Below are 10,172 nucleotides of genomic sequence, written 5' to 3' on the forward strand. Positions count from 1 at the left end.
ATGGGAACCAGTTTCCCTCAGAGGTCCTAATTCTCTGTAATTAAAGACCTTAACAGAGGATAAGAAGTGTAAAAACTAAGGAGAAGGGGAAAAATAAGGAAAAAAAAAAAGAAACTCATTCCCCTGGTTCACCTGCACCAGCTGCTGCCGCCATGCTCGGTGCTCATCTGTCCTAACTGTATGATGCCTGTTTAGTCCTGGGAGACTCTCAGGTACTGGGAGGGGACCACACACGCTGACGGACTGGCAACCAAACAGAGAAAAGCGGTCTCCCTTTGCAACAGCAACTCTAGTTTTATAACAGCTTTAGTTTTATTCTTCACTACAGCTCGTTTCAATGACACAATTAATTATGTGGAGTTCAAAAAACACTGCCTGTGTTTACCTAGCATAGCTGACAGAAACTGGCAGTCAGAGGTGTGAAACAAACAAATGGCTGTATGACACTGGTTAGGTGTTTACTTACATGTCAGTTCTTCTTAATTGCAGATGGCCAGTTAATAAAAAACACTGAAGCAACGTGTTTCACTGACACACTAAGGTGATAAAGTACACAGGTAGATTTTAGGGTAATCTTGCTGTTAATCTTTCTTCATTATCATTAGTGTAAAACCAGTCTTAAAAATGTGATATCGGCTGTGTTAAGGTCTCTTACCTCTGTGCAGAGAAGGTTCAGGGCAGTGAAGTCCCATTTCTTTGCATGGACTGTGTTGTATCGCAGTATTGCATCCTGAGAATGACAATAAAAAGTAAATTCATAGCAAATGTTTTAAAATGCATGATACAACATGGCAGCAGATTAAAAACTCAATGCACAAGAATGTTCACATCAAAGACTACAAGTGTTACTGTAACACAAGGATGTGAGAGGCTGAAGTATTATCATTGCAAACTCTGCCACCATGTGGTCGTACTTGGAACAATTTTTGGGAGATTTGAATCAAATCAGTAGAAACAACATGAGCAGAATTTCTCTTCTACCAAAGGGAGACAGGTCAAGTGCTTTTATTGTGATGAAAACTAAATTTGGTATGGTTTACTGCTCTGATTTCCTTCACATGTTCAACTTCCAATATCATTCAGCCTGACAGTCTTTTAGTTTAGTCTGTGTGGAAAAAAAAAACACCTTTGCCCCTAAATATTGATATAAAATGACCACTTCGAAATGTTTACCGGTCTGGGGATCCATTCACAGTCCACTGTTTGGTGCATGTCTTCCCCCACTCTATCTCCCTAAATTTTATGTCTCTCTTCAGCTGTCCTTTCCAAAATACCCTCCCCCCCGAAAGTTTTTGACACAGGTTCTCTGACAAAAATATATTTTAAAATGAGTATTTAAGAACTGATGATCCTCTCCCTGGAAAGCTTAAGTGCTAACACTTCAATTCTTAAATGTAGTTTATTTTCATACTCCAATTTATCATCAAGTCATTTTTATTTTTGTAAAGGGCACTTAATTCATGAAAGTCATTCTAACATATGATACTCTTGGCACGAGTATAACATTTCACAGTACAGCGAGAAATAGACCTCTAGCATCCACACAGAAGTCTAACGATGCCTATAAAGCTGTGCTCTTACATTACAGAAATATCCAGAAAATCCATTGTTTAAAGGGCATTTACTTTTAAATTTTTCAACCATATTTCTTGTTTGTGTGTTGATCAACTATAAAAAAATGACTTTTTAACACATCCCCTGACCTGGAAAGCACAGTTTAAGGTGTAAAGCTGCTCCTGTGACCTGTTAAATCCTGAATGTATGATGATGAACTCTGACCTACTTGGTCTCTATGCCTCAGTCATTGTTTGTGGCAATAATGTACCTCTATTTGATTGCTATCTATTCATTTATTATTTTGTAGTCTTCTTTTATGCTTGGGCCCTGGAGCCTTTAAAAAAAAACTCACAATAACTAAGATTCCAGGGTGCTGAATTTAACTTAAACAACCATTTATCTTATCACCCAACATGCAAACTGACCGCCGTCTTATATCAAACAGTCCTTCAGGCAGCGCGTAAACTTGAAGATGTGTGTAGTATGGCCAGGGCAGTCTCTTTATTCTCCATGGAAAGCTTTTTTCTTTTCTCTTAACCTTTCTTTACGGCACTGCACCACTATGTTGGTAATGCAGTAATTCCCATAATGCCACAGATAGTGTGCACGTAAAAGATGCAGCACACAAACCTTTTAACATCACTGCATCATCTTCTCTCTCTTCTTTTCCATTAACCCTAATCCTAACCCTCATACCATATTTACTGTACATAATGTTATTGTAACGTTAGTGACAGAAAGTGCATTGTGCCCACAAATAACCGTCCGTGCAAAACATAGCACACCCTGGCACACACAGTGCCATGTCCGTACTTAAACCATGTATATGGATACATGACTGATTTAAATGATGCAGATTTGCCTCACAGAAATTTTGTAATCGAGTGACTCAAATTACTCAGGGAATTATTTCAGCCCTACTCTGAATATCACTGAAGTGTACTGGTGGGAGGAAGAGATACTCCCTCTGTACCAGCTTTGGAGGAAGTAAGAGAGGCAGTGCAAAGGAGAGAGAGTGGGATCAGTGGAGCTAGTGGGGGAATGCAAAGCTGTTTTGACATGTTTGACTGTATGTGTTTATGGAGCCCCCAACTGATGGGGATAGCAAATATCTCACGGTCATTAAAATATGAATATTTTCAGTTGTTATGACAGCTTTGTTACAGCACTGTACAGAAATCCACTGCAAAAACACCGTTTCTCATGAAGATCTCAGTATTCAGTCAAACAAGCCCCTCTGTCTTACCCTCACATCCAGACAACTTTTGAACCCCCCGTGCAATGCAGTCTGGATCAGCTCCCAACGACTCTGGACACCTCCTCCATCCTGTCAAGCACATGAAATGACAAATATACCTTAACTGCAAAGTTACTGAACTTGTAAAGTTGCATCCTTTAAAAAGCTTACACAGGGTACCTCAGTCTCAACAGGAAACAGATTTTTCTCAGAGCAGGGCATCTTCACAGACATATCATCCCATGCATCTTTGAACTTGGTGGGGTAGGGGACAGGGAGGTCTCCCTCTCTGAGGAGATCTGTCTGTAACAGGGAAACGGAGCGGAAAAAATGCTTTAATTTAGACATTCATTACTCTTTTCATTGCTCTACAGATAATGAAAACACAAGCTTTACACTTCTTTACCAAAGGTTACACATTCCTTTTCTGGCTGACTAAACTGCTGAAAGCTGGCATTGATAAAGAGATGTGATTTGTTTAAAACAGTAATTAAAGTACAGTATTCTTGTTATGTCACTTAGGTCACAGTAGCCTGTCAATGGTTGAAGTCAGATGTATTTCCACAGCAGCAATGACACTGTTCCTGTGGGACTACAAGTGGAAAACACAGTCTGATAGGAGCTTTACTGACAAGAGGCCCTGAGGGGATCACAGAGAGCTGCCTCCCTTTTATATTTCCACTGTCTGTATCCAAACAGCCTCTCTTTAAGTCTCTCTCCAATGTTTCTATCTTTTTTGTCACCAAGGCAAAGTGTAATAGACTGATCACGCAATGCTCTGTTGTATCTGCATGCACCTTCTGAGTATGACTGCATTTTCCTCCTTCACATACAGGACAAGGGGCTGTTGACTCACCCTGATTGTGACAGTGTGGTTAGGCGCTACTTTTAGGTGAGTCAGAGGGGGGGCACACTGGGGCATTCTGTTTAGCTCATCTATGGGTGTCCCCAGCCATGCTTTGTCCATGTTACGCAATGCAAATGAGACGCTGTAAGGAACAAAAGCAGAAAAATAGACTATTAACTGAGAACAGTGTCAGGATTAAACATACTACACATTCAAGACAATACGTGATACATAGAAGTGAAAATATTGAGGCGTACCTTTCACAAAATGCAGCTGACTGGCCTCTAGCAAAGTCCTGGCTCATATCAGAAGAGCCACTGCACTCCGCTACCTCTGCATCCTGAGTTCCCATGGCAACCAGATGAACTCTTTCTTTGGCCGAACATCCAGAATCTGAGTCTTTGTCAGACTGTTGAGATTCCATTACCTGAGCCTTTGCAAAACCAGAGTCCTCCCCGGGAGCACTGCCGTCCTGCTCCTTGTCAGAAGAGTTGTTCATCTGCATGGATTTACAAACAGGGCTGTCTGGACTTAGCATTTCCACGTCACTCGGTGTACTCACACCCTTCATGGAACTACTGCTAAGACAGAGGGTGAGCTTTGGATTTGGAGAGTTTGAAGTCACACAGGTTGTTTTAACAGGATGAGGACCAGGTGAACCAGGCCTCTTGGATTTCTGTCCATTAGTGCATTGCGTCGGAGCCGTGTTACTTCTGCTGCCTGCGGGGACAGATTCATCCAGCCCACATGTAGACCCACAGTCCATCGAGTTCTGTGATGCTACATCATCTTGAGTGGTCTCAGTCGGCACGCAGTCTTTTGTCACGTCACATTTTTCTGATGCACAAAAGAGTTCATGTTTTCCATCTGATAATTCTGTTTTTGAAACATCATTGTTTACATGTTGTGGATTGTCTTCAGCAGTCACACTGAGAAAGGAAGGCAGAGATGGACGTGTCAGCAGACTAAATCCAGAACAAATAGCATCTTTTTTTCATTTGCTTACATGGAGGCCTCATTACTTTATACTACTAGTCAGAAACTACTATTCATCCTGGGGTCCATACAAAAGAAATCAAGATCAAACAAAATACAACTTCAGTGAAGAAACAAGAACAAAAACAAAACCAGGAACTTACTCAATTCAAGGATTCATCAGCACTAAGCTGTGCAATTAATCGCAAATTATATTAAATCTAGGGCTGCAGTAATTAATTCTTTTTGTGATCGAGTATTCTATTGATTCTTCTGCCAATTATTGAGTACTGTAATAAGAAATATTGCATTTTTTTAATCAGTCACTTTTGCTTTTTATAAAAGTAGTACTAGACAAATGAGAAAAGAAGCTGGGCCCCTTAAATGAGTTACTTCTATATTAAAAATTGGTATTAACAGTTTCTCTAAAGAAAATATATTTTACAAAGAGCAATGAAGTTCTGATGGCAATTTACATTTCTAAAAGTTACAAGGAAAGGAAGTTATATAATTACATTAGATTAAGCCATATTTGAGGTTAAGGGATCCTCTCCCAGGAAATGTTTGGTGCCAATACTTTATTTCTTCTACTGTAGTTTATTTTTATTTTCCAATTTGTCATTAAAGTAAAGGGACACTTAATCATTTTAACATCCTCTACTTTATGCATGAATGTAATATTTCACATTCTAGCCAGAATAAAGTTCCATCATTCACACAGTGGTCTGATGATGGTTGAAAGGTAAACCTTTAGATGAAAGGAATATGGTCTATTTTTCAAAGGGTGTTCACTTTTAATTTTTGCACATTTTTGTTTGTGAGTTTTGACCTGTTGAATCTTGACTATATAATGATGAATTTTATCCTATTTATTTAAAGTCTCAGTCACTGTCTGTGGCAGTAGTGTGTTTCTATTTAATTGGTGTCAGCTATTATAAATATAAGTCTAATCATCTAATCTAGCGTGCAACACAAGGCGCGTTGTCAAAGCTTACAGCGTGGACGTATGTGGATGCATGACTGATTTAAGCGAAGCCTCAAGGCAGATAATTTGCCTCAAGGAATTTTTTTCATCGAATCATTCGAATAATTCAAGGAATAGTTTCAGTCCAAATTAAATCGCAATATGGCCCACTGCAATTTTCAAATTGCAGACATTGCAATATTTCCTTAGCCTGAAATGTGTCAAAATAACAGTTTAATACATGTTTTAGGCAGCAGACTTTTTTTGGTTCTACACATTATGTATACATTCAAGTGTCTTTTTTAGAATATTTAACAAAAATCCTACTTTTCCTGGTCATGTATATGATCTTCTTTAAAAAAGAATGATGTGGGGAGCAGGTGGCCTAGTGGTTAAAGGCGCTCCCCATGTACGCGGGCAGCTCGGGTTCGAGCCTGAGGCCCTTTACCGCATGTCTCACCCCCACTCTTGACCCTGTTTCTGACTCTATCCACTGTCCTCCTCTACCTAATAAAGGCACAAAAAGCCCGAAAGTAAATCTTTAAAAAAAAATAAAAAATAAGAAATAAAAAAATAATGATGTAAAAAAAAATTATCAATATAGAAATTGATACCAAACTTGCTACAGTCAATACATTGGCCTTGCATAGCCTCAAAATACACTACACCTAATGGTACAACTGTACCATAACCAACAGCATCGTGGATCACTATAGATCACTCCTGTTAATATGTGCACACACAACCCTTATATACAGGTGCATCTAAAAAAAATAGAATAACATGAAAAAGTTAATTTCTCCTATGATTTACTGCAAGATGTGAAACTTCCATATATGCTAGATTAATCTCATATAATGTGAAATATTTCAACATTTCAATATTTCAATTAAATATTTTGATGATTACTGCTTACAGCTTGCAAAAATAAAAAATATCAAAATATCAAAGTATCACAAAACATCAATCTAAAACAGGATTTATCATAAAAAATGTTGACCAGTACAATGATGCTCATTTATGCACTCAGTAATGAGTTGGAGCTCCTTTTGTACAAATTACTGCACCTATGTGACGTAGCATGAAGCCAATCAGTTTGTGGCACTGCTGGGGTGTTATGCAGAGCAGGTTGCTCAGATAGCAGCCTTCAGTTTGTCTGTATTGTTGAGTCTGGCGTCTCTCATCTCCCTCTTGTCATTTCGCCAGAGATTCTCTATGGGGTTCAGGAGTTCAGTATGCCAGTTGACTGGTCAATCAAACACAGTAATACCATGATCAACAAACCAGTTTCTGGTAGTTTTGGCTTCACTGTGGGCAGGTTCCACGTCCTGGAAACCTGTATCTCCATAAAGCTTCCCAGCAGATGGAAGCATTAAGTGCCATACAATCTCCTGGCAGACGGCTGACAGCGTTGGCTCTGGACTTGAAAACGCACAGTCAGCTTATTGTAAAACTCCCTAAGTTCTTGAATCTGCTTTTTTTGACAGTCCTCTGAAGACTGAACTCATCCCTGTTGCTTGTGTAGCTTTTCTTAACACACTTTTCCCTTCCAGCCAACTTTCCATGAATATGCTTTGATAGAGCCTCTGAGAACAGCCTGCCCTTTAAGCAGTGACCTTATGTGACTTGCCCTCCTTGTGAAGGACGTCAATGATTGTCTTCTGGACAATATTAGTCAAGTCAGCAGTCTTCCCTGTGATTGTGGTAGTGTGTACTGAAGCAGAATGAGAATGATGGCTCAGGAAACCTTTGCAAATTCAGCTTTCCCACAATATTCGAATAATTTGAGATAGTGGATTTTTGATGTCCACGAGCTGTAAGACATAATCATCAGGATTGAAACAAAAGTCTTGAAATGTTTCACTTCCAGATCAGTCTAGAATATTGAATTTTCTGAGGTAAATCTCAGAGAGAAAAATTAGCTTTTACTTGCTATCCTATTTTTTCAGCTGCACCTGTTAATGAATGTTATGTATATAACTTCTTCAATAAGAAAGTTACTAATTAGCGCCCAAAAAGTGTATATTGTTGGACAGGACTGATTTACCTTTTTTGAGAGTCCATCACTTCATCCATCTTTGACGGCTCTAGCAAGATGAATCATCAATAACTGCATGAGAAAGAAAAACATTCACATCTTAAATGGCTGCGAAGATTAACGTATCTACAGAGTTGTTACAGAGCTAGCTCATATACACGTCGTGTCTCAGAACTGTTTATAAAGCTGATAAAAGATTCAAGGTGTGGTCTTCAAGTAAAGCTACACTTAGACCGTTGATAGGACCATAAAGTCCAGATACAGTTGTTATTTAGACTTTGGTCACTTCACGGCTGATGAAGTTAAGAAGCTTGTCGGACTGAGCTTCTCAGCTTTTATTAAGCTAAAAGATATCAGTAAAACACCTTAATAGTTGGTTTGAACGAACGACCTGACCCATGTCTGCGAGAGAATCGAAAATGAACGTTGCTACTGGCAGGTTTAAGAAAGCTAAAATGAGCTAGCTAACAAAAGCTCACCGCTGTCACACTTTTGGCATCAGTTTCACAGTGGGGAGAGTAGCTCAGCTGTTAAAACAGGGACACAAATACATTTCTGAAGTATTGCGTCTGAAGCTCACAGTCGTGATGCAGACAGGACAAAACCACTAGTCATCATGATGAGCTAACTTAGCTTTGATTGGTCACAAATCTACACGGTAGCTAATATTCGCTAGCCTCGATTCTTTAGATACCCCTATTCCAGCCTCATCAATCTAGCAGTAATGTCTCTAGTAAAACAGAGAGTTATTACTTACACGTCTCTCGTTGATTTCCGAGTAAGACGCATTACACAATTATGTATCTTCTTTCAACGATTTATTCGCAGACAACATATCACTCCAATTGTTATCGTCCGGTTATTGGTTTATTTTCACTTCGCTGTTGTAGCCAGCTGCTATATTGACGGCAGGAGAGTCTGAGCCAATAGAAACGCTTGTTTTGGTAAAAGAGGCGGGATCATGAGATGGTAGCTTAGCAACTGTGCCAGAAAGACGTTTTATGTCGTGAATAACACTGAAGAGAATCAACTAAGCAGATATACACCAATTTTAAATTATATCAAGGAAAATATATTAAGGAAGTTTCTGAACAAGTCCCATTCACAATGCAACAATAGGACTGTTTCACATGTTTAGCTAAAGTTAGAGAGCAAAAGGGGATGACTGCTCAATACTGAATTGTAAAATAAAGTTGGGTGCCCTTGGAGAACAGGTGGATATAATATTCATAATAAAAAAGGAAAACAGGCCCCCCAAACATGAAAAATGTGGGGAAAAAATAATCAGGGGAATATTCAAAGATCCTTTATTACGATGGTGAAATCATTTTCAAAGCCAACATGTGACGGTTTGGTCAAACCTCCATATAAAATAAAGCCAATGACAGTCACAAGAAGAAGAGTAAGAAAGAAGCCAGGCGAGAGTCACTTGGCTTGTGACTGCCTGACATTGGCTGGGCTCCTGAAAAACTCAGTGAATGGGTCCTTCCTAGGAGCCATTCTGATGTTGGGTAGGCTACTGATGTTGAAATTGTTTATGCAGCTTTCTCAACACTTTTCACCACTTTTTCAGCTGTTTTTCTGAGGCTAATTTTGGTGCTTTTTGATCATTTTTACAACTTGTTTTTGCCACTAAATCAAGTGTTCCCAATTCGGCCCTTTTTGCCAGTTTTATGGATGCCACTTTTTATCCCATTTATTGCTCTATTTAGCCCATTTTGCTATTTTTTTATGCCCATTTATTTCCCGTTTTAACCCATTTTTGCCACATTTGTCCATTTTGTACTTTGCAACTTTTCAACCCATTTTCCCTTTTTTGCCCCTTTTTGGACCATTTTTAACTAATCTCCCATGTACTTTGCCCCTGTTAACCTTTTTTTGCACATGCTACCACTTTTAACATATCATGGCCCTTTTAGCGCATTTTTGGCTTTTTTGCCCATTCTTGCCACTGTTATCCCACTTTTCACTTACATTGCCAATTTTAACCCTTTTGTGCCCATTTTTGCCTATTTTAACCCATTTTCACATCTATTGTGCCACTTTTAACCCATTCTTGGCCCTTCTTTTACCATTTTTAGCCACTTTTAACTCATCTTTCCACCTACTTTGCCACCTTTAACCAATTTTTTGCCCTTTTCAGCTTTTCTTTTGTCGCTTTTTACCCATTTTTGTCTCTTCAGAATTTCTCAAAGGAGAAGTAACTTAGTTTTGTTTTTAAGAAAAGGCTATATTTTACAACAACAACAACAAAAAAACATTTTTGTTTCTCTGATAAGCGAAATAATTATAATTGTTTTAAAATTAAAAAAAAAAAAAAGTGTTTACAGCTTGACTTTACAATGGACCATTATTCTGCTAAACTCCATGGTACCCCAGTTTGCCTGGGCCCCAGAAGGCTCTTCCCTTTTACTTTATATTTGGACTAGACAACACCACAAATCCTTGCCTGTCTGGTAAAGACCTATTTGGTTGAAACATTGAGTTATATGGCCACGATACTAAAGGCTTTTTAAGCATTTTCTTTCTCATATTTATTTTACATGTTTGCAGT

General features: G+C 38.8%; 1 protein-coding gene across 1 annotated transcript in view; it reads right to left on the minus strand.

Moving 5' to 3' along the window:
• Positions 1-8,505, minus strand: part of parga (poly (ADP-ribose) glycohydrolase a) — a 51,075-nt gene extending 42,570 nt beyond the window's left edge. Inside the window, exons 1-7 of the mRNA XM_041789571.1 lie at positions 8,376-8,505; positions 7,628-7,690; positions 3,899-4,570; positions 3,651-3,783; positions 2,975-3,097; positions 2,804-2,884; positions 656-730 (exon numbers count right to left, since the gene is read on the minus strand). Coding sequence (XP_041645505.1) covers positions 656-730; positions 2,804-2,884; positions 2,975-3,097; positions 3,651-3,783; positions 3,899-4,570; positions 7,628-7,656 — 1,113 coding nt within the window. The 5' untranslated portion in view covers positions 7,657-7,690; positions 8,376-8,505. The remainder of the gene's footprint in view (positions 1-655; positions 731-2,803; positions 2,885-2,974; positions 3,098-3,650; positions 3,784-3,898; positions 4,571-7,627; positions 7,691-8,375) is intronic.
• Between the last annotated feature and the right edge of the window lie 1,667 nt (positions 8,506-10,172).

This window comes from Cheilinus undulatus, linkage group 6 (assembly GCF_018320785.1).
Source record: "Cheilinus undulatus linkage group 6, ASM1832078v1, whole genome shotgun sequence".
Taxonomy (NCBI): domain Eukaryota; kingdom Metazoa; phylum Chordata; class Actinopteri; order Labriformes; family Labridae; genus Cheilinus; species Cheilinus undulatus.